The 25,575-nt window shown below is 40.3% G+C and overlaps 1 protein-coding gene across 40 annotated transcripts in view; it reads right to left on the reverse strand.

The window, feature by feature from the left end:
* Positions 1-25,575, reverse strand: part of MEF2C (myocyte enhancer factor 2C) — a 158,667-nt gene that overhangs the window by 37,330 nt on the left and 95,762 nt on the right. For 33 of the 40 annotated variants that reach the window (XM_043514468.1, XM_038401635.2, XM_043514448.1 and 30 more), the window contains one exon: positions 6,501-6,644. In XM_043514468.1, the coding sequence (XP_043370403.1) occupies positions 6,501-6,644 (144 nt within the window). Of the gene's footprint in view, positions 1-6,300; positions 6,439-6,500; positions 6,645-25,575 lie in introns of all 40 variants that reach the window. The other 7 variants (XM_043514453.1, XM_038401642.2, XM_043514458.1 and 4 more) reach the window with 1 other exon arrangement.

A 25,575-nucleotide genomic window follows, 5' to 3' on the forward strand; every position in this document is an offset into this window, starting at 1 on the left:
CTTTAAAGAGACAAAGTGCTCCCCAAGGACATATCAAACCATAGTGTAAAATATACATATCCAGGATCCTTAACTGACAGTTCTTTTTTTGTAGTGCCTTTTCATTATGCTTTTATCTTCATTTAAAAGTAACATCCTCTTTATATATATATACACAGTAACTTTCATCCTGAAGGACCCCTTTAAATAAAGCAAATTGGGCCAAATTATGCCTCTTATGACTCTAAACAGCGTGGAAGGAGAGAAGGTGCCTGAGTGGCTGTGCCAAGAAGCATTTATTAGACATTTAAAAAGCACAATCTAGTGTTGCCAATTCTCATGATTTTCTCATGAGTCTTGCTTGTTTTCTTAAAGCCTAAGGTTCTGGAATTATGTGAACACGTGATAATTCCTGTTTTTGTTTCTTAAAAAAATAACAAGTTTTCAGTCCTCTTGGTTGCAGAGAAAAACTTGAAAGTGTGACCTGAGTGCATCCTAAAGGTTCAAAAACTAGAAGCAACTAAAAGGAACCCCAAATGTATTGTTTTTTAAAATCTCATGGGTTACAAGCCAATGTCATGAGTTGGGGTGGGGTTCTGACTCAAAATCTTGGAATGCTTGGGGCTGGTAATACACACCTGGGACTTGAGGTCACTGTGATGAGAGATGTCCATAGTGCAACAATCCAGTTGTACTGGACAGGGGATACATAGTTTTGCCCATGTCCCACCCATAAATACATCCTCTGGGGCTGGCTATTCAGTTCTGCAGGCAGTGCTAGCTCAATGCCCTGCTTTGTGTACTAGAGCAGCAGTCAAACTATGGCTGCCTTACGCTCCCTTTCCCTTGTCTCACCTCTCAGGGGAAGTATAATTCAGCCCTAAATATACAGGAATCTATACTTACCACTGAAATGCATCAAGTGAATAATAGTGCAAAGCAAGATTTCAGTTCAGGGCAGGATGCAAAGAACATGTTACATGAGTACCTCCAGACTCTAGGTATAATTCAAGGTGTTAATTTTGTTCTCTAACACGGTCTGTGGCTAGGGTCCTGGCTTTAAAAAGACTGCCTCTGTCTCCTCATGCTGCCATGACAGCTGAGGATAGCTGGGGTACTCGAGCTAACTGACCCCAGATTAAGTGTCTAGGGCCAGCTGGCAGGGCATTCTTAGTGGAGAGCCCTTGACTCTGGAACTAACTTGCCCTTTGCTACAACAGAGCTGAAGTATGTTGTCCCTAACAGTCAGTTTGCTGAAGAGTTTGTTCAATGAGGTGGTTTAAGTCTGTGTGGAAGAGAGAACTATTTTGAGGAATATCCTTCTCCTTTTTTTAGTGGACAAGAAGCAAAACTGTATGTTTACATTCTGTATCTGGCCCCTGAATTGTACTAGATAGCTTGTATTTCATAAATAAAAAAGATAAAACAAATAAATACATACTGAAAACTATAATGGATAAATACCGTTAGAGTGCTCTGCATCACATTTAGAGATAAGGTTCTTTCTGTGTGCAGCACCCTAACCTGAATTGTTATGTTAATAACAAAAACTTTGCCTACATGTATAATTTTTCCTGCAAAAGAAAGTTTACAACTCACACAACACAGATTAGCATCTCAGACTGTGTTATGACTGTAGGCCCGATTTCTTGGAAACACATAAATAGTAGAAAGACACGGCTGCTACTCTGAAACCTGACATAAATAGTAGGTAATTCAAAACAGTATATGAGTAGGTAGATATGTTTAGAAACACAATGGGTGAAATTCACTCCTCCTGGCACAAAGTCCAAATAACAGCGGTTTGGGAGGGGAACTCCCTAGGATGGAATCTACCCTCCACAGCACAGAGGCAGGCCATTAGGCTGCAAGATTAGCCTCTCTTCGACAGCTATTTCAGCCTATGTGTTGCATTGATGGCTGCTGTCTTTCCAAAATGTTTTGGCCCACAAATCCATGTCAAGGTGGATCCATTAGCTACACTTCCAGTCTACTTCTAATGAGTTGACTAGGAGCCCCCCCCATCTTGGCAGCATGTTTAGGAGGTGTGGCAATTCCCCTTCAGGCTCTATCTGCCCACTTTTCTAGCCCTGTAGGGTCCAAGCAACAATTAGGGGCTTACATGTGCCCTCCCCCAATTCAGAATTTTGCCCACTGAGTATGCAGAATGATCCTGTCTGCTTCACCTTTGCTATGATGCAGACAAAGCCCAAGCTGCTGATCATGGCTACACAGCTAATGAGCAGTGTTCATTCCCTTTCCCCTTTTTTCCTTTCCTACCTCCTTAATCTCTACCTCTGCTCTCAATTAAAATAAGCACCCAACTAAAAATATGACTAACAACACTGTGCCAATTCTTCACCAGATTAATTTGCTTGTATCCTCATCTCCTGCTCTTTGTCCATTTGGGTCTTTAGACTGCAAGCACCTCAAGCCAGGGATTGTCTCTGTTCTGCAGAATGGGTCCCCAATCCTGACTGCTGCTATTACTACTGCTACTATACTACAGTACAGACTAATTATCACTGAAACATATGAGCATTGCCAAAGCAATTATTAGGTCCTCTTTTGTCATTCTCTAAAGGCATTCTAAGATGAGCTGCAAAATTCATATCCCTCATTACTGGATGTACATATTGCAGCTGGCTTAGCATGCTTTCATGTAGTTTGGATACTGTAGGGCTAGTTTAGAGCACACTTTGCATGCAGTTTGGCTAGGTTAGGTTGTTTACTCGGTGCTTTTATATGCAGTTTGGCTATGTTAATGCTGGAATTTTGTTTTATTCCTTCTGCAGTCAAAATATATGGGAAATAAAAATCAGTAATGAGTTGGGTAAACTATGGGGTTCTCCTGGGCATCAAGGCTGGCTGTATAATACTACACTGCAGAACCAATAACAACCAGCTGCAAATTTGCTTCTCTGGTTCTGGCTGCCTAGAACTTCTATTTACAGTCACAAATTTTCTCGGCTGGGGTGTGCAGGACTTGGTACAGATCCCCAAACCACTTCTGGAGGTGAAACAAGGGTTAGAGCATTCCATGGTATCATTATTTCAGCCTTAACTGATGTGCATCTATGCATCTGATATACTTCAAACATGTGGGTGACTTTTGCATATTGCTCAACTTTGCCTGGTCTTCTTTCCATACTCAAATTGCGTGTTAAGTTGATGTGAAATTTCAAATGGGTGAAATCACACAACATTGAGCTAAATATAATGGTCACAATTTCTTGTGCTAAATTTCGCTAATGTTTTTTGCCAGTTTCATCCAGGACTTACCACTACATACATTCAGAGAGAGAGATTCATAGATGCTTTCTAGGGGACTATTTCTGTCCCATATGCTTTCAGCACTTTTCTAATAACTACAAATAAATATATAATTATCATCAGATGTTTTAGAATCATATAAATACGCATCCCTGAAATATTCTGTGGAAATATTATTATCCTTTTTCATTAAGAGGAAAAGCCAAGTTTCTTTTCATCTGCAGTATTTTAGTTTAATTACAAGTCCAGGAGCAGGCCTAACCTTTGCCTTACATTTTTCTAAGCCATGATTAAATGGTTTGACTTGTTTTCACTCCCCTTCCACCCCTCCTCCCCCAGTTTTGCTCCTTTTCTCACCTTCCTGTCTGCCTTTTGTAGGCCACTTCCTCAGTTGATAGAAATTTCTGAAGCTCCACTGAATTTACTGGAACTATGCTGATTTACACCACCTGAAGATCAGGCCTTATATTTACAAATCTCTGTTATGGATTAGCTATGAACTCCATCAGGCCTATTAGACATTGGCTTTCACTGGAAGGGATGGCGCTTCTCATTGCACAAAGGGAGACTGTCTGCTGCTATTTTGTTTCAGAGGATATATCTCCTGCATGCTGGTCCTGCTCTGCAGACCAGTGTGGAGGGTGAGAATTGAGCCATTTGTGGAGAGGGGGTGTCCCTCGTGTGCATAGAGGGAGCCATCCTTGGGCTTGTTGGACTGCAACTGCGTCAAATCTTTGTGTAGTGTGTGCACTGGAGGAGTGAGACTCCTTGAGGGTCTTCCTCCTGAGCATCCACATCAGGTCCTGTCAGAATCCTGCCATATACATAATCATGGTAACACCTGCAATTCTATAGTGCCTTTCCTCAGAGCATCTCAAAGCCATTTCACAAAAATTAATAACTGCACCTCACAACATCTTTGGGAGGTATGTAAGTAATATTATATCCAACATGCAGTTTAGGAAACTACAGTAGAAAGAAGTTAAGCCAAAGAAATAGTCAATGGCAGAGTTGGGACTATGCAGGAGGAGAGCTGGTGGTAAAATTTTTTTTCAACGTTTTGAAATTTGATGAAAAAAACAGACAACGTTTTTGTGACACTTTTGTGAGAAAATTTCATCCTGTGTTTTTACCTGCGCTAGTGAGGATTTCACTTGGTCACTGTTACCTACACTTGTGGAGAGTTAAAAAGCTGCCAGGATCGATGCCCAGTCAAGAGTGAATTTTTTAGGATTGCAAAACTTTAAACAGTTACAGAGATATGGTGCTTTGGAATAAAAAAAAAACAAGTGGCACATGAGCTCACAGCCTCTCGAGGAGCATGTGAAACTCAGTTGTGTAGATGAGGAATGAATTACTTGAGGGATTTTGGTTTCTGGAATGAAATCCCATTTGATCAAGGCTTCTGTCACCTGAGGATTTGATCAACCAGTATCCATCATCTGAAAGTGGAAAGGAACTGCAGTGGGCAGGATTTTTACCAGGTAAAGGACTAGAGATCTGAGTTAATAACTTACTCAATAAAGTTGCAGCCATCACTTTACCAAAAAGATCTGTGTCAAGTCTTTTAGCAAAATCATGGTGGCAATTTCAAAGCTCTCTTGCTGATAAAATAGAATTAGACAGAGGAGAGAAGTAGGAAGATGGGGGAGGAGGGAAGGAAATATAAGTGTATATGTATTCAATTAAATGTTGCAAAGAAATGTTAAGCATTTTTAACAATGTGTTCTAAATGAATATTTGTCCAATTTAAAGCTATTCCAAAGATTTGCCAAAACATGATTTTACCAGTGACACCAGAACAGCTCATTCAAGTTTTCCTTAACTCATATGAAACATTCTTTATCCAAGAATTGTTTCCAACTGAAACAATATTTAAGTTGTGAAAAAAGAATAGAAAATTCTTAAGGACAAATGTCTCTCCAGTTTGGACATCAGCTTTTGCATGTGCAATGGATTCTGACTGCAAAAGAGGTCTATGCTTTGAGGGACATAAAAAGCTCTTTGTATCCAGCCTTCCAATTTGCATGTACACATTTAGGTTTTGCACATGCAAGATGGCTGCATGCTCACTTCTGGAGGTTCAATCAACAGAATGTGCAAACACTAACGTGCAAATTCAGATGCTTGCTTGAAACTGGCTAAAAATGTGGCTGTACATGAAGATAAATACTCTTTTATTCTGTTTATATAGCTTGCTTCTCTTTCCAATACAAGGTGTGTTGGATTTAATCAAGAATTTCTGAGCTTTTGTCAGTTTGTATCACAAATGTAATGTTATTAAACAGTTACAATACTTACTTTTTTCTGTATGTGTGTACAAACAAAATAGCACATGCAGAGTTATTTCTCTTATGTATCTGGCAAGGCATCTGACTGATTGTTAGAAATTTTGACTTGGTTAAAACAAAATTTAGCTCATGTTAAAGCATTAAAAGAAATGCTGATGAGGTCAAAGCAAATCCTCTGATAAAGCTGTAAAATCACCCCAGCACACAAACATGTCTGAATCCTACCATTAGGCTCTCATGCAGGCTGTTTCTCTGCAGCGAGCAATTAGCTGTAACCCTTCAGCGCTGTAACTGAATTTAGCATTGAGGCTTAAGAACTGAAGTGACATGTACAAAATGCATTAGCTACTATATATAAAGAATTTCAGTTCTACATTATTTTTTCTATATCACCACAGAAAGTATTCTGTCGGTTTGTTAGCCTATCCACAAAGAAAGATTTCCATCATTATTTTCTAGATATAATTTGGGCAAGTGGTGTGGTAAACAGTTCTGTAAATCAAGTGAATATAATGTATATATGTATATTTCACTTCCTTCCGTATGTTTCACCTATAGGAGTTTTTGACTATGTGTCAAATGAAGAGAATTCAAGAGAAAAAATATGTTTGTGATTTTTTTCTATTTGATTCTATGGGAGGGCCATTAAAGCCTGTTTCTAACTTAAATGCTCTCAATAAGAATTCAGAACTGAAAGGGTTAAGGTATGTTACTGCAGCAGTTATCAGCAGACAGCCATCTAACCTTTGGTACTTACAGGTATTTTATGGCTCTTGATCATATTATCAAATTCTTCATTAATTTTTTTGTATTTTTCTTCAGTGCGTGGGGTGAGAGCGTAAGAGGAGTCAGGATCGGGGCTTTCACAGCCTTTGTTTTCTTTCTTGTTCAATGCCTGCCAGGTTCAGAGAAATATCAAAAAGTAAAAAAAAAATGAAAGGAGCTCAGAGTACTTACACACAATCTTTGCCTGCTGATCATTAGATCAATATCTTCATTAAGTTTCCTGTACTTGTCCTCAGACTCAGGGCTGTGACCTACTGAATCGTCTGCATCGGGGTCTGGACTGTCACAGCCATTAAGTCCTTTCTTTCTCAATGTCTGAAATACATAATTTGGAAAGTTCAAACCTTGACACAGGCTGCAAGAGAGATTCAGGGGTGTTATAGTGCTGCAAACTGCCCTGTGGTTGTAGACTGCTACATTTGACATTAGGCAAAGAAAGTGAATACAGATCTGGCAGGTCAACGCTATAGGGCCCCCCTTGCCAGTGGCAAACGGGCGACCATTCTGACCTCTTCCTTCGGAAATCAGACTCAGTCAAACTATGGGAGTAAGCAATCTGATAAAGTGTCTTGTGCTACAATACATACTTCCCACTGTCACTGATCATGTTTAAGATGTTCAATGTGCAATTAGTTTCAACACATAACATATTTATGCATTTCAAATGTATAACTAGAGACATCAAAACAAGAGTACATTTAAATTGGAGTACTGCAATGTTTCCCTCTCCACCCCCCAACCCCAAAAAGGAACAGAAGGAAGAAATACAAACTTTGCACATAGATTTAAAAATCTATGCTCTTGACAGAAGAAGGAAGAGCATTTAAATTAAATCCTTGATTTGAATTTGACATAAAGGATGACACTAATGGTGCCCTGCCACTCCTTACTCTTGATAGGACAAAGGGGAAGAGGACGTTGCTTATGCTGCTCTGATTAAGAGCTTCTAGGCATCGTGTTTGCTTTTTGTTGACTCTAATTACAGTGCTACTGATATGAAGTGTTGAAATTTAATATACAGGGAAATACACTGTTAAAACAGATGCTGACTGAAGAGTCAAAACATATGAGTTTAAGGTTCAGCAGCTCCAGCAACCTTCATAACTCTGAACATCATCAACGAGCTAAGTAATGGTGACAAAAACCATCAAAAATTACACAACCGAGTCAGCAACTAACAATTTAGCATGAACGCCTTGCCTCAAATATTTTTTGTTAATTGGTCGACCTAGATGGATCATAAGGGAAGAGTCTCTTGTCAGATTAAATTGAAAATATTTCAGAACCAGACCCATGTGAACTGCAAAAGCAAGAATACACAAAACCAACCTTCATAGGTTTGCTCAGATTTTGCTTCAACAGTCCCTAGAGCAAAAGGTTTTCAAAAGTCTTCCATTTGGATATCCACAAACATTATCAGGCAGCTACTTGTGGTGCCCCTTTGCGTTTAAGCCTGTTCCTTGGGGGAGAGGGAGAGGCACCTGGCATTCTCATGTCGCTAATTGGCTGAGCTTGACCCATGTGATCAGGAGAGAATGCTCACTAGAGAAACAACTGTTTTCTTTGGTTTCTCAGAGTGCCTTCATCTTACTTGATCTCTCTGCTCCAGCTGGAATAGTCAGAATCCCCTAGGTCTTTTTGACTATGGCAGTGACCTGGTGCATTATTGCCTTTTGTATTTCCCTCAGCTACTAGAATTGATCATTTTATATTTTGGTTCTCATAATAATTATATCCCAGTCTTAGAAGGTCTTGTTGCATTTTTAGCAGAGACCTATAGCCATTTCCAGCTCCATCAAACCAGCAACTTATCACTGACAAGAAGCTGAGCCATGCCAATGGGAAGGCAAAGGATGGACTAAAAACTGAAATGTTGTTTGCTGTGTTAAATATAAATAACTAGAGACATTAAGAGTGAAATTCTCCTTTCTGAGTGGAATAGTGAGTCTTGACTCTGTTCATCATTTAAAACAGGAATTCTCTATACATGTGCAACGTACTGGTGATAAGATCCACTATAAGGATCTTAGGATAGAATTTTTTGCACCAAATGTGAAATTCAGCTCTCTATGCACATTTCACAAAGCCTAAGTGAACAGATTTCGGGCCTGATTCAAAGCCCACATAAATCATGAAAAGATTCCCATTGACTTCAAGGGACTTGGGATCAGGTTTTTTGTGCAAGTGGCAATGGGTGGGACAAGATTCCACCCTTAACACACAAGCAGGCTTTGGGACTATAATCCAGTCCTCCCCAGCTAGAAAAATGTTCACTACCTCTCTGTGCCCCTGTTGTGGGGTTTCATGTGATCGAATGTGTGCTCAGACTAGTGTTCTCTCGCCAACTCACCCTCAATGCCCTCTTCATGCTGGCTTACTCAAAGCTGGCATGGTGCTCATGTTTGTGGTGAATAGAAATACTCTGCTTCCTTCCCATCGCCTACTCCAAATGCAAAAATACAGCGGGTAAGGGAAGAGTGGGGACACTGGCATAGAGGGTCTTTCACCAGTCTTTGCCAAGGGAGTGGATTCGAATGCATCCGATGAAGTGAGCTGTAGCTCACGAAAGCTTATGCTCTAATAAATTTGTTAGTCTCTAAGGTGCCACAAGTACTCCTTTTCTTTTTGCGAATACAGACTAACACGGCTGCTACTCTGAAACCAGCCTAATATCGTAATTTCAATTTTTTCATAATATAAAATAAAAAACATTTAGAAAAAACATTAACATTTGAAAGGAGGCACAGTGCATGAAGGTTACAGTATCCATCACAACTGACTGAAAAGTGGTGGCCACAAATTCTCACCAATGCTCACTTGAAGCACACGTTTTTGTATAATGGGTTGGACAAAGATCATCAAACTCTTCTGGCCTCTAGTGATGTGATGTGAAAGAACTAGACAGGATTGCAACCTAGCCTGCTTGGCTGGAGCTCTGGCTGACAGGGCCACCAGAGGTCCATAGCCACAAGAAAGCTGCTTCTGATGGCTTGCAGTGCTTCCATGATGGACTCTTCCTGTGTAAGGACTTAAAACCCTCATACAAGCAAGACTCCCTGAATGGTCAAACTTAGAACCCACTCATTCCCAATCCTGTGATAGATTCTGGAAGGAGCTCCCCACAGTGTTCCTTATCTGATACTCCCTCCCATTACCATCCAGGACTACCCATCCAGTTATAATTCTGGTAAATTACATTGAGCTGTCAGAAAAAACAACAACCTGAGTGCTCTCCATTTTCCCTCCCTTTCCAGGCTATGGGAAACCTTCAAGCTATCAGCAACAAGTGGTTTGAACCCCCTTCTGCTCCTAATGGCTATGTACTCTATCTGCAGAGGTAAACCGTAATCAGTTGTAATGCTTTCATATTTTGAACAGTCCTATTGAAACAGCCATTTCAAAAACGCCAATTACATTTATGGAGGCCTTGGAAAGAACAAGACACACATATTTAAAACATGTGCTAGATTCATTGGAACATCTATTGCAACAGAAGCATTGAAGTCAGGAAATGTAAAGTGAAGTCAGCCTTCACTCACTCCCTTTGCTCATATACATGTTGATGAAATTTTTGATACCATACAATTTTTGGTGCAACCATGTAATGAAAGACATTAGTGAAACGATAAGCATGAAGAGAAAGGATTAAGGTTGCTATGGGAACTGTCCATCCCAATTCCCCAACCTCTGTGCAACTAAAATCTCAAATTTTATGTTCCATTTATGTAGGGTTTGGGGTTTTTTGCATTCAATAATGAACAGAAACGAGTATGCTGGCACTAATATATTTTAATTGTATGTTTCGGAGAATCAAATAGCACATAGTTACTCTTACTGTCACCTAATCTGCTCCAGACAAACAACTTTATACAAAGCCCCAAAATGGAAAATTTCTCACCTTTGTGGTATAAATTATAAAATGCTTCTGTGGTTTAAGGTCTCTTTGAAACAAGCTACAGAGCTATGCAAATATAGCTGTATTTCAATAACCACACATTAAACTTTTACTATGTTATTTTCACCTACGTGCCAAAGACAAACCATTGTCTAGTCTTTTACGTACATCCCCTGTCCTCTTCTTTTAAACTAATGCATACGAGCATTCTTTTCATAGCAATACACCAACCACCTACACTTGGAACTGCCTCCCACTTTCATGTGCCAAGTGATTACCCCCTCCTCCTCCGCATACCTATTTTAATCACACTTTTTGTGGAACCAAATAATATGGTGAACCTTGCCAATAGTATCTGTTCCTCTTGGCTTTTGAACTACCAATGCCGTCAGGTCTACATGCACATTGGATTGTTAGCTCCTCAGGGCAGGGGGTTTCTACATGTTTGTAATGTACTGTGGACCCTGTTCTAGTCTATTCAGGTTCTTGTAATGTGCCAATCAAATAAACAAAGGCTATCCAATCAAAATGAAGCATGGTGTTTTGACACATCACAGGCATGGCAGAATTAATTTATTATTAATTATTGTTTTCCTGGGCCAGGCTATATCATTTAGGCACTGGCCCATGTTGTGGGTGATGAAGAGTCACAAAGCCCCAGGGAAGCTCCGGAAGGGTCTGTTTCTAGGAGACAAATCCTCATCCAGATCCATGGAGTGCAGGGGAATCTACACCCTTAGGACAGTGCAGCTTATTCATTCCAGTTGGTGGTAGAGCTACATCTTGTAACAGGGGGTGGTGGACTGGAGAGCAAGCTTGCCCTGCATTTCCCCAGCAGTGATGGTTCCTGTCCCGCAGGCCTGGGCCTGGCTCCCCACTTTGGGCATTGTGACCTGGTACATGGGTTGAAGAGCCAACCAGATTTGGCCTGGCCATCCTTCTGTTATGAATCAGGGAAACTGGATCAAGCTTAAGTGAGTGGTGTTGTGACATGGAGCATGGATCGTTTAAGGGATTGACTCGCTCTCCAGCCCTGTGTGAAAATTCATGTCATACATCTCCTCTTGCCAATTGCATAATATGCTTGTAATGATGCCACACATCCAAAGGCTGCTGGAAGGGGGTGGGGGCAGTTACCCACCCTGCTGCCCTTATTAGCTCCACCACTGCTTCCAGTGTGTCTGCCCCACTTTGAGTCAGAAAGGTCTGTCTGTCTGTCATAGAAGGCTGCCTCCTCCTTCCTCTCTAGGAGAAATTTGTGCCTCTGGGAGCCCTCGGAGGGAACAGTCTTTGCTCTGCATCCTGCATGCAGGGACTGCTATTGTGTGTGGCCTTTCTATGGGGGATGCATGATAGGGAAGGCTCCTTGTGCCCTGTACACTTGAGGAGGGGCCAGACACAATCCACTCCTCATTGTTCAATTTCATCCACTTGTAAAACACTTTTTAAATTTGGTATTGGTTTAAATTAAGCAGAGCAATTTTGGGCTTATGAAAAAAATAGAAAACAGATATATCAGATTCATGGATCTCATCTTAACAAACCTCAACCATGTATCTTTCTGGATTATCCAAGAAGCAAACAGAAACAGACCACATGAGGAGATTGTCATAAACCTTTATATTATTTCTGCTAAATCATGTCCATATACACTATGCATAGACAAACAAAGTTCATGTTTATTTCATAGTGCATCCAAAATGTTTCTATTCTCAATTATTATATTTGTAAATTATTTTTATATCAATTTTAAATCTGAATTATTCCTGAGATTTTAAGGAACATATTTCCTTATCCTTCAAGTTTAATTTGAGATTTCACGCTGAGCTCTTGCCATACAATAAAAGGTTGTAAAAAAAATTTACCAGGAAATTGGCTCAGAATTCTTACACTAACTCTCAATTGACAAGATCACATTTCCCAGGCTTTGACAGAACACACAGATAACAACATCCTTGGGTTCTGCTAGGGTCTGAGTTTAGTCACCCAGGAATTCATCTGGGGCCACTGAAACTGGAGAGAGAGAATGTGAGAGGGAGGGAGGGAGAGTGAGAGCACATCAAGTGATCTGAAAACATGCAAGTTGGCTTCTCATTCTGTCAGAGCTCAGCAGTTTACAATCTGACACGAGGCTACATCACTAGCCATCAGCAATTTTACTCATCCTAGATATCCACACCTGTCAGCGACTCTGCACCTGTTGTCTAATTTGGCAAAGGCCAAATGACAACAGCCAATCGTAACTGCCTGTGCTGCAGCATGGCCATAGATGGCTTTTTCTGTCGTGTCTCTGCTGATTGGGGCTGCTAATCTCTGTGTATTTCAGTGGTCTGCTTTTTGTACTTGTAATATTGTCACGATTTTCAGCTCTTATCTGGGTAAAGAGGATAAAAATATAACTGTTACACTTTGTGTATATGCTCCCCGAGTATACTAGCTCTCAATACATTTAAATTTTTTGTCCAAATCTAGATCCACATAGGACAAGACTTTTTTTTTTAAGTCTCCATTCTCAAAACAAACAAACAAAAACCAGGTTCCACTTACTATAATACAGCACTAGATCCAAACTTACTATTTCCAAAGTATGCTATATAGGGGCGATAAAAACTACTATATGTATTTTCAGACAACATAGATATTCTTTAAATAAGGAATGTATATATTCAGGCTATGGAGCAATTAAATCTATGCTGTAAAGATTTATTGCTATCATTATGCTATTGTTTTAACTGGGATCACAGCATTTCACTGAACTGCTACCAATCTGACAACAGCCAAAATAAATGATATTTCAGCTTTTTTATATTTGTATTCTTTGACAATTTAATCTCAAACACAATTAATTTTTAGATGTTAGTAACCAATTTTTTTCAGTGAAATAATCATAATTTTGAAAACACTCCCTAAAAATGAAGTGCACTTTCAAAGCCAGCTCCATTATGAAAATATAGTGCCAAGAATAGTGTGTAGAGAAGGAGTAATCAGGGGGCATTTGTGTGTTAAGGACTGAATAGTGACCACTGCAAGCAATATGTCCACCTGGAGACCCACACAGCCAAATGCTAAGCTTCACTTTAGACAGCTCTTCACAGCTACTGTGACAGGGTTTGTAGAAAAGCATCTCTGCAAGTTTTGGGGGAAGACAGAATAAGGGAGAAAAACCTCCACACTCACATTCCAAATCTGTCCCACCTCTCCCCCCTGCAATTTTTTTGGCATGTCCTTATGTACAATGGCCAGCCAGAATTTGGCCCATAGATCTATGTTACATGTGCTTCAGTTCAGTGACAAAAATTAACACAACAAAGTAGTAATAAATACTTAGTCTCCAATTCACTACTGCCCTAAAGTGGGCTTAAAAGGCAGCATTCCATTCCCCTGGGGAATACTCCCAACATAAGCTGGCTCTCCAGTTGGCACAGAGCTTGCAAACAGCTCTTTGTGGCCTCCCACAGAGCCCCAGACATAGTGGATGTGCCAGGAAAATAGCTATGCTCTCTGGCTATTCTTGATTGCTCATAGCCCTTTACACCAGGGACCAGGGAAACCCCTAGTCAGGTTCTGAATACTGGGAGGCACGAAGGTGGCTTTAAGCTATGTTTGGCCCCTCACTGCCCTTGTGCATCACAGCCTTCTATTCTTTTCACCCCTATTCTAAATAATACCAGATGTTATACAGCACCTGTCAAAGGTCTTAAAGTAAAAATTCATTAAAAATGCCTAATTTTGTGTAAACTTAATCTAGTTTGTGGTTATAATGAGGAGCAGAGTTCTCCATGGTTAGCCCTATTTGAAATAGAGACGATATTGTGATTTTTGTTAAGTTTTACTGCGATGACAGCAAGAATATATGAATGGAAAGCAAAACATTACAGTTGTTCAGCAGAATCAGCTCAGCTTTGTTATGGACTATGAGGCCATACAAAATAAACACTGATTGTTACACTCCCTCTCCCCCTTTTTCTGTCTCTCTGTCTATAATCCTTCTTCAACCTCAAGCTGGAGCAGCCCTCACAACATTTTCACATGTGTCTAAATTAGGAGGAGAGAGAAATGTGAGGCTGGATTCTGATCTCATTTACATGGTGGTATATCTGGAGCAACTGTATTGAGATCAGTGAAGTTACTCCAAATTTACATAAGTACAACAGAAAGTCTATTACATCTGTATTACTAACTCTTCACATGTATAATACCTTAAATTTGTAGGCCTAAATATAAATGATCATAGAAAAGTTAACTATTTCATTCAAAGACAGCTGCTGGTTTTTCAAGACATAAACTGCAACATTTAATACACAATTCCACATGAAAGATACTGGGAAAATCTGAAAAACCAAACCACATATTTAAAAAAAGAACATTTGTGAATGAGAACTTATTTGCATCAAGAATTATAGATGCTGTGACAGGGTCGGGCCAGATGCCTATAGGAGAATAATAGAAGGCAGATAGATTAGACCCAGGCTAAGTAGGTCCCTTTTCCCTGGGTAAGGTAACAGGGAAGGTTCCAGAACAATAAGGAACCTTCTGGAGATAATTAAGATAGACTGATTAGAACACCTGTAGCCAATCAAGAAGCTGCTAGAATCAATTAAGGAAGGCTAATCAGGGCACCTGGGTTTTAAAAAGGAGCTCACTTCAGTTTGTGGTGTGCGTGTGAGGAGCTGGGAGCAAGAGGCACTAGGAGATGAGAGTGAGAACGTGGACTGTTGGAGGACTGAGGTGTACAAGCATTATCAGACACCAGGAGGAAGGTCCTATGGTGAGGATAAAGAAGGTGTTGGGAGGAGGCCCTGGGGAAGTAGCCCAGGAAGTTGTAGCTGTTGCACAGCTGTTCCAGGAGGGATTCTAGACAGCTGCATTCCACAGGGCCCTGGGCTGGAACCCGGAGTAGAGGGCAGGCCCGGGTTCCCCCCAAATCCTCCCAACTCCTGGTTAGACACAGGAGGAACCTGGACTGTGAATTCAGAAAAACGGCCAAACTGAGGGCTGCCGTGAAGCTCCAAGGCGAGCAAATCCGCCAATAAGCACAAGACCCACCAAGGTACAGCAGGAACTTTGTCACAATGCTATGAATTGCATTTTGCATGTATGTATTACCTATCATTCTAAAGGATCCTACAGTGCTTCTAAGAATTGTATGTATAGGGATTGCATCACCATCCATTAAAATGCAACCACCTCTGGGGTGGAAATATCATGGTAATCCTGTGTAAGAAAGAACCAGCCGACTATTTTCAGGACAAAGGAAATGATGTATAACTGAAATTGTAGGATAGATTATAATCACTGGAGATTAAATTTTCTTTAGACTGTTGGGCAAACAAAAGTGCCATGGAATTTTTGATGATTACAACATTTTGGTTATGCATTTTATCTGAAAGACAGTACCTCCAGTAGCAGTGTGCTGGGGAACTGGTGCAGTACTGACTCAGCGGTGAAAATGCCACCCACTGAGACACCAACACCACTTCCTGCAGCACCTGGGTTTTCCTTGGAGGTCTTGCATGAAAATAATGAATGTATCAATGTTAGAACAGATTTCTCTTTTGAAGAATTTGTGAATTTATGTTACAGTGGATCAAATTACAGAGTATTAAATAACGAGGTTATTGATATGACAAGCAGCAAACACCTCTGAATAGCTCTGTCTTTCAAATGCAAAGGAAAACTGCCATTTATTTTTATAATTGTATAATTGCTTCACCAGTTGTAAAATGTACAAATCAATATTTTTTTAAAACAATGATTTGTTACAAATGAAAAGCTTGATCCCTTAAAAAGAATCCATATGGGAGGTCTCTTTGCAGAATCCAGGCCTTAGTTACCAAAGAAATACGACACCACCAACTTGCCAGTTTGCTGATAGAGTCAAGTTCTGACCTCAGGATACACACAAGCATATCCCATTCATTTCAGTGTGTGCATATACATACCTGCGGGGAGAATTTGGTCCACAGTTTTTGACTGTGGAAGCATTTAGCAGATGGCTGAGAAAAGAGAGAGACTTTCATAGCTGTTTTAAGATCTATTATCTATTAAGATTTTTCAGTTAATTTAATAATGTACATTAAATACACTTCACACAAATGTTTCTAGTACATAATAGAACTTATTTTTAAACAGCTATTAAAATCTCTAGACCATGACATACATTCATCTGCTCACTAGCACTGCTTCCGTTACAACCAATGAGCCAGATCATAAACTCTCATGGAAAATCCCACAGGAGACATGCAATACAGGTGGAAATTCTGCAAGCTGAATCTTGAAAGATTCTTAACTAAACGTTCATTAAAGTGGGGAGGGAGTAGGGGTTGTTGGCCTCTGTAGGGAGACGGGGTACAACTCTCCGACTACACGGTTATCCTAGAGATCCAGTCCCCTTCACACTACTCCCCTCCTGCAGCACGACTCCTTCAGAAGACATGATACTGCCACTCTGCTCTCACCTAGGTCATAACCACTCTCCAAGGGGATGTGTCAGCAAAAAGAAAGAATCCATGGCTAGATTTTGAAAAATCCTCTTGGCCGGAAGCTTTCACATACAAGAGCCATCTCCTGCTGCAGAATCTGTCTGTTTCTAGGTCTTATGTATACAATGATAAGCTTCTAAGCTGGAAGGACGGGTGGTCTAGTGGTTAGGGGCTAATCTAGCCTTCAAAAATCCTGGGTTCTATATGCAATGGATTTTGTTTGTGAACTTGGCCAAGTCACTTAGAGCTAGATTCACAAAAGGACTTAGGTGCTTCAATCCCAGAATCAGGCCCCATAGGGGTTCACAAAATCCCCATTTAACTGCTGCTGAATCCTGTCAGTGCCTAAGCTCACTTGGTGCTAAGTTGTTGCCTACGTTTCTGCCTCTGCATACACACTGCTGCTTCTCTCAGCCCCAGTGTGATGCATAAACTGGTGGAAGATAGGCATTCCTCTGCCTGCCTCTCCTGTGGCACCCGAGCTGGTACTTATGCTTAGAGGCCATTTATTGGCTCTGGCCCCATATGTGAACTCATGCAAAACAGAGGGGGAGGGAGAGAAGGAGGCAAAGCTCGCTCCCCTCCTAACTGTCATCCCAGTGTTTCAGGCTCTCACGCAGGATGTGGGAGATCCTAGTTCAAGTCCTCTGCCTGTGGGCAATAAGAGATTTGAACAGGATCTACCATCTCTCAGGGGAGTACAGTACCCACTGGGCTATGGAACATTCTGACTGAGGGCGGGATAGACCATAAGTCTCTCTTGTTGAACCTGTTCCGCTTTGGCTAAATAATTATAAATAAATTATAAATTATAAATAAATAATTTAAAAAGTCATTGGAGAGGTGGGACTGAATCCTGGGTCTCCCAGGTAGATGCCCTACTCACCAGTCTACAGAGTCATTCTCCCGCTTATTTTTGCTCTCTCACTCTGGCCCAATGACTTTTATTTAACCCACAGCGCAAAAGTGTCAACAGAAGCAACTGTTGAAATAGGAGCCCCTATTTCAGTATAGTCCATAGCCCAGTGGTTAGGTTTCTCAGGTAAGAGGGGGCAGAGCCCTGTTCAATCCCTTTCCCCCTCCTCTTTCACATCCCAGGTGAATACCTGAATCACTGGGCTAAAAGTTAGGAGGGTATTACCACCTCTCCCCTCCAGCTTCTTAAAAAAACACGGTAGATGCCTGACTCAAGAGGGTTTGCAGCTGAGAATCCAGAGCCTGGATCTCCCATTGGCTATTTTAGGCAAGGAGCCGCCTAGGAGCTGGCTTTTGTGAATCCCATTCTAAAGTGCCTATCTCTCCCCACTTGTCGTATAAGGAGCCTAGATGCCTAAATCAGGTTTTGTGAATCCCAGTGATGTTCTACATGTCTAAAAGTTAGGCATGGCGATGCTCAGTATTATCATGCCTATATTCTTTAGTGAACCCAGGACTTAGCCTCTGGGTCCCTCCCCCTTTCCCAGCCCCCATCTCTTAAAAATGTAGATAATAGCACTTCCCTACTGCACAAGTGTGTTGTGAGGATGAATACATTTAAAAGATTGTGAGATAGGAAGATACTATGGCAATGTGGGCCATATAAGTTTCTCAGATGGACAGATTCTCAACACAAGCTGGGCATAGGCCAATGCAATAGTGCCTTGCTAAATCTGCAGCAAGACAACTCCAATGCTGCTGATGCTCATGGCTTTGTTAAGCAGATGCTGGATACATTTAACAAGACATTGGTTGTGTTCACTATGGTTATGCAGAAGACTGTAGGCAGCAAATAAACTGTCAAGAACCTGGTCAACTTCATGCTATTACTCCTACTTGGGAAAAGAGAGCAGCAGCAGCGGCAGACTCAGGATCTACTCACAGGGAGCCGGTTAGAGAACTATTTAACGCTGCCCCTCCCCACACTGAAAGTTAGGCAGCCCATTTCCCTATGGAACTTTTCATTAGAACTTGCTTCATCTCCACTGCAGGAGAAGGGGAAGTGAAGACTGTAAATAGAGGGGGAGGGGCAGATCCTAGACTTTTTGGATGGAAATGAAATTTGTGGGAGGGGCAGAGAGGTTGGTAGCGTTTCATTAAAGTCCAAAGCCAGGTGCATCTTACTCTCATCTGAGTTACAGTGCAAAAAGTTATCATAGGTCCAGTAGCTAATCCTTTATAGGTACTGCTGTCAGCCTGATTTTACTTCCAGAAAGCAAACTCTTTACCACTGATGCACTTCAAATCAGAGTTGTCACATCTTGTTATCTGCAGGGGGCCTGACAGTTCAAGGGTTCTGCTAATGAAGCCAATTAGGTGGAACCCCCTATACCTGCCAATATTTGAAAGCTATTAATGGAGACATATGGAGAGAGAAAAATAGGAACACACCTTTTAACTCTTTTGAACTACACTGGAATAGGAGAGATTTTTAGAAGGATAGCATGGGAAAAGGATCAGTGCTTTGCTGAAAAGACAAGGACTGTCTTTCCTAAATTGGCATTTAGTCTGTCTGACACACACCCAAGAGCTTAAGCTAACAACTAACAGCTATAAAGAGCTGTACACCCCCCTCCTCCTCCCCCCAAGTCCCTTGCTGAAAGGAAGAGACTTATGCCAGGAACGAAGGACTGGACCCTAAAATGGAGCAGCGTGGTCCAGGGGATTAAGTCTTGGCTTTTAGGTTCGTAAGACCTGGGTTCTGTGCTTGCCTTTGGTTAAATCACCTCATTTGCTTCGTCTACAAAATAACGTTTACCTACGTTTGTAAAATGCTTTCAATTCTATCAATAAAAAACACTAAGTCTCACTATGTAATTGAGAGAATTATTATTCAAAAGGTAATATTAATATATGTGGGATAAGAGGAAATTTAGAGAGCAAATCTCTTTTCATATATGCTGCAAAAATACAATTCAAATGCTAAAGTATATATTTATTATAGCCATTGGAGACAAAATCATAAAGATGCCACTTTATTACATCAGTTTGAACATGCAAGAACTATGTAATAATCAAATCTTAGATTACAACAGTTAAAGTATAAACTGAGCGTTTTTACATTTTATCATGTTATATCCATGATCCTATTGTAGTAAACTATACATATTTTAAACTCAGCACACTCCATTAGTAATTGCTTGTCTGTCAAGATTTTGATCTCTTTTGAGTCAATCTATAGCAGCTGTGTGTTGTTTAAAATACTCATATTGATTCTTCTATAATTTGCTTCCTTTGAACAGTCTGTGTGCTATAATGTTGGATCAAAGAAATAAACGTATACTTTAACAACCCAAAGTAAAGTGCATGCACATTTTTATAACAGTGCACTATAAAATGTAATTATAGTTGTCTATAGATCACACAGGATGATATAAATAAATGGGTTTGAGATTTTTTTTAATGCAAGCATATCCAATACATCAAAGATTTTCCCCCTTATCGCCAGTCCCTATAGTGCAAAGACATTAACAAACCATTCAGAATAAAGATGGTACAACCTCTTTTACTAGTATATTTACTTCTTCATTAATTACTGACTATATATAAAAACCATCATATGGAAACTAACAATGGAAAACAAAATGACCTCATCAGGGTAGGGTTCTAAAATAGAACATCTAGCAAATGTTGATTCAACTGCCCTCTGCCCCTTTTTTTTTTTTTTTTAACAAAAGGTGGTTTTTATTCAAAGAAAAATGAATATTTTATATGTAAACATCAGTTATAGTTAACTGTTTACCACAAACATTAATTCACAATTGGTCACTGAGCTTATGATTATTAAAAATGTGGCATAACAAAGCAAACATGTTTGAGGTTTTACATGGCTGTAAATTTGATAAACTTACATTAGTTTCATTTTTGTTTTATGTGTGCCGTATCACAAGCATCTAGAGGCATCTCTAAATGCGAGGCAAATGGAGTCCAATCAATATCAGCTACATAATACATAAAGGATGGATGCACATTTTATAGCATAGAAATAAATAATTAATTGAAATCTATTAACTGTAACAAAGAAGAAATGTCAGCATACTTTGAAGTTTAGCAGAACTTTTGCCACAATCATAAAAACTGTGGGAAGGAGCCTCAGTGGGAGACTGTTATCTGCATGCAGCTCAGAGCAAGGAAAGGTGTAGAGGTGCATTGGTGCAGGGGAGCATGGGAGGCACTGTGTTCCGGACTGAGCATTTAAGGGTATATCCACACCGAAATAAAAACTTGAACATTGCCCTGCAGCACCTGGCCCAGAGCCCAGATCAACTGATTCAGGCTAGTGGCTGGATTCCGGCTGAGGGGCTAAAAATTGCAGTGTAGACATTAGGGCTTGGGCTCTGAAATTCAATCCCTTCACAGGGTTCCAGAGCCTTGGCTCAGCCTGAGCCCAAACCTGAACATCTACACTGCGATTTCAGCCCCACAGTCCAAGCCCCACAAGCCTGAGTCAGCTGACTGAGGCCAGCCGCTGGTGTGCCATGGGTCTCTTATTGCAATATAGATGTGTCCTGAAGGGGTAGCTCCCATGTGGAGGATAAGTAGGCAGCAAAGCCATGGCTCCACTTACTCTCTAGTCCTCTTCACACACACTCTCTGCCCCATCGTTGCCAGGGGAAGACTCTTGTATGCAGCACCCATCTGCCCGAAGAGTTGGGACTGCAACTGTGGTCAACCCTACATGGCCATGCAAGGGAGGTGGAAATCCTTACTTCCCTGTGCAGACACGTGAGGGTGAGTCATGTTCTAAACTATTTAGAGCGTGTTCTGCCACCATCACACACACTTGAGGAGTAGGGCTCTACTCCTATAAACAAACACTAGACGAACATTTAATTTTATGCATGTGAGTAGTCCCACATAGGGCTATTGACCTACCTAAAGCTAAGCACAATTTGTAAGTATTAGCAGGATTGAGGGCTAAGGGTGCTACTCACTGTGTGAAAAGGTGGCAGAAGTGGCTCTTTAAAAACAGACATGGTTGCACTTAAGCTTGAGCCACAATCTTTTGAATGGAAAGACCCCTGTTGACTTCAGTGGGCCTTAATTAATTCTGAGTGGTGGATTTCACATATCAGAACTATTTAGCATTTAATAATCTGTTAGGTTACCTAATAAAACTATAAGGTAGTGGTGAAGGGCCTGAGTTTGCAAAGACTTACACACTCATTAACTTTACTCTCATGTGTAAGTGTCTGAAGAGGCTGCTTATGCAAGGAGCTCAGTGTCAAACTATTCACCTCCACATTGACTGAGAGCACAAAGCATTGTGCAGGATCTAAATACAACAAAATGTCTTGGGAGGGAGAGGGATGTTTAGCAGTTTGAATTAAAAACGATTGTGACTTAGCAGAAGGTATGGTATTTCCAGGCTTCTGATTAATAGTACTGAGTAAGAGTTCAGGTAAATAACTACATTTTACAAAACAGGGATGTCTTAATGATGAAAATGAAAAATGGGTATGCTCACAAAAACCTTTGTCTCTGGAATGTAGCTATAAGTAGCTCACTATCTAGGTTGAAAATGGCTGTGCTGTGTCGCGTGTCCTATTTTTCCATGCTTGCAGTAAAGATACAATATGGGAATTCAGCCTTGGTAATTACTAATACACCACACAGACACAATTATACCCTGTATACTGCATAAAGGAATCACTTGTGGTCTGCCTCCATTACAAAGAGCAGTTGGGGGCCAACATGCAAGAAGACAAAATGCTTTATAAGAAGGAAGGAGACCAGAAGAGTCAATGTACACAGATACAAGGACCTTGATTCTTCTTGCAGTGATTTAAGTCCCCTTCCATCAATTATCGTCCTTTGTCTCCAGAGCCTTATCACCATCATTACAGGAACTGAGCAGAACAATACTCAGGCCCAAATAACCCTGTGAACTGTGCTGACATTTCCACACCCTGTTGCTGTGTTTGTGCAGGGTATTCAGATTCCTTAAAAAACAAAAACAAAAAAACCCCCAACAACCTCACACAACAAAAACAAAATTCCCAACTGCTTTAAGTTACCTATCCCAATCCCTCCCTTAAACCCTCTCTCCCAGTATAACTAGTTTGTTCACTGCTGCCTCACACACTCTAATCCTGCAGTGATGCTATAAGAACCTCAACAGAACAAAATAGAATAGAATTTCTCTAAACCCTTGCCAAAGCTCTCAATACATTTTTCAGTTAATTAAAAAACAAACAAATTTGTGAGCATTGGATGAATGAAGATCTACAAGATAAGGACCTAAATAATACATACATATAGCAGTTAAATTAATCTAATTGTTTATTTAAATAAAGCAGCTACCTAACTCATTTACTTTTACTGTACAGAGGAGAAATTTTCTATCCGCAGGGACATCTGCAAAGTTTTGAGGGTACAATCACAAGTCTGCAATTGGTGATATTTGTCCAAGTTTTTTTCATGGATAGCTACTAGACATGTAAAGTTTCATGGTATTTCTTAACAGGACACCACACTCACTGCTCATCAGAAAATATATTTAAAAACACTGTGGAAAGGGGAAAAAAGGACTCTAGGAAAGGCAGCTATTTTCGACAGCAAGTCAGCTCCTGTGAAACAAAGTCCTGTCTTTCAGAAAGTGTTTACGATCTATGAGAAAAAATATATCCTTGGGCTAAAATGTTTATTGGCACCTAGGAGTCTGAAGAGAGCAAGTCAGGCCTGTGGTTTTTTGAGGGCACTTTATCATTCCCTGCATTCTCAAAGGGATCTCTGAATGAATAGAGCTGGATTACTCAGCCTTCTATTCCACGCCTATTCCTCTCCATTTTCCTTGGCAAGGCTGAGAGCCAAGCTATTTTTAGTTAGGCAGTTTTCTATTTTTAGACAACTACCAGTTAAGAGACACTGGTTAGGGAAAGAAAGAAAGAAAGAAAGAAAGAAAGAAAGAAAGAAAGAAAGAAAGAAAGAAAGACACAAAAGTTGGAGAAGATGGAACTTCCCTTTCTCATATTGTAAAGAAGGCCCTTCAACCTGTTTCTCCAGGCATTTCAGCTGTTTCCAATCTTGGAAAAATAAAGAAAATTCAGAGTTCAGGGATTTAAAAATAAACCTACCCTCTGGCAAACAGACCAAAATGCAACAAGCTGTTACTATGTGAAACAGTGACTACAAAAACAAAGAACATTCTCCAGTGACTAGATTGGGAGAAAAACTGTCAAGCTATTAGGCTATAAGAATGTTACACAGACATGTAAGATTTTTCCAGCTTCTCAGCCAGATATATCATGTTTTGGAGAAAGAAACAGGCATCTGTGAAGTAGAACTAATACTCTGCAATACAGATTTTAGGGCCCAGTTTTACATAAGAAGAGAATCATGAATCAAGTCTGAAGCACATTTATATTGCAAACATATTTTTCACATTTATGCTCGTAGCATTTTTACAACAATAACATCCAAACATTTACAGAGACACTGAACTCAAACATTTTGAAAGCAATTAGTGAGTGTGGAAAAATAAAAATAAAATAAAAGGGGGATCTGCCAAAATTATAGGGCCAAATCCTTAGCCTGTGTAAATCAGCACAGCTCAATTGACGTCAAGAAAACACCTCCAATTTACACCAACTTTGGATCAGGCCCATGTCTTGCAACTGTCATTGATTCAGACCTACCAAAAACACCTTCAGGAAAAGGGGACTCTTTAAAAATGTTTTAAACAGTGTTTTCCAATGTCAGCCTTGCACTGTTTGTCACATGATGATCTCTGTCAACAGATTTGGATTCATCTGCAAATTACTATCTGCTTCCAAGAAAGGCTAAAGACAACTTTCCAGATGTTGCACTTTTAAGCCTGCACCAAAAAGCTGTTTAGAATCACTAACAAAGCCATAGCACTTGCATTTCTCGCTCACTCTTTCTTTCTCTGTAATATAAAAAATAATCTACCAGGTGAAGTATTTCATTATCATTTGGGACCCTTGAAGATTATGAAATATACTGCATGAAAACCAAACACTTGTGGAGAAATCATAATAATGAACTGGTCACTTCTACAAAAAGCAACTCATTATGCAACTTTCCCTTATCTGTATTATTCCTCATATTGGATTAATCTGAAATATATTCAAAGTAAAAAGTGTAAAGCCAAATTCTGGGCTACTTTTGTTCCTTGTGGCAGGCCTCAAAGTATCTTAAAAAGCCTTCATTTGGCTGCAGAGTATCAGTGGAGATCCTGGCGCAGATTGGCTTGCAAGGTACACCCCTTGCCTGCTGCAGAGATCTTCACAGTGAGTCTAAATAGCTTAATGTGGAGGGGAGGATTATGGGTGAGGTTCGGACTTGATTAATGTGTCGATGCAGGGCACATATTAACTGGCCAAAATCCCGTAAGTGCCTGTGAAAGGGGAAGGTAGAACAGAAGGCCATTATCAGGTGGATTTGATCCTTCAGTTCAGCAACCATTTTGCATAGAGCAGAAATCCGTGTTGCCAAGTAAGTGAAGTCCATTTATTAATGTCTGGATACTGGTGACATGGCAGACTTTTCGAAAGCCTTCTCAATCCATCACTAGTGTTGCTAACTCTCATGATCTTATAAGTCTTGTGACAGCTAATATTTTTCTTAAAGCCTGAGCTCCTGGAGTCCCATGATTACAAAAGAATATCGTCTTTCATTTTAAAAAGTATGTTTCAAACTTATTTGGTCAAAAACGTGTGGAATTAAAATGTGTATGTGAGGTGGGGTGACTGACTTATGATTTTTTAACACTTAGGGCTGGCAATACTAGTTCCCAGCATTTGGCCCACAGTTAATAATCGTAAACCAAGAACCAAACATTCAAAAAGTTCCTAAAGTCATCTTAATAACAAAGTCCCTTGGCCAAATTCTGTCCTCAGATATGCACACAGTGTAGCTGTTGAAGTCAGTG

The sequence above is a fragment of the Dermochelys coriacea genome, chromosome 5 (assembly GCF_009764565.3).
Source record: "Dermochelys coriacea isolate rDerCor1 chromosome 5, rDerCor1.pri.v4, whole genome shotgun sequence".
NCBI classification, from domain to species: domain Eukaryota; kingdom Metazoa; phylum Chordata; order Testudines; family Dermochelyidae; genus Dermochelys; species Dermochelys coriacea.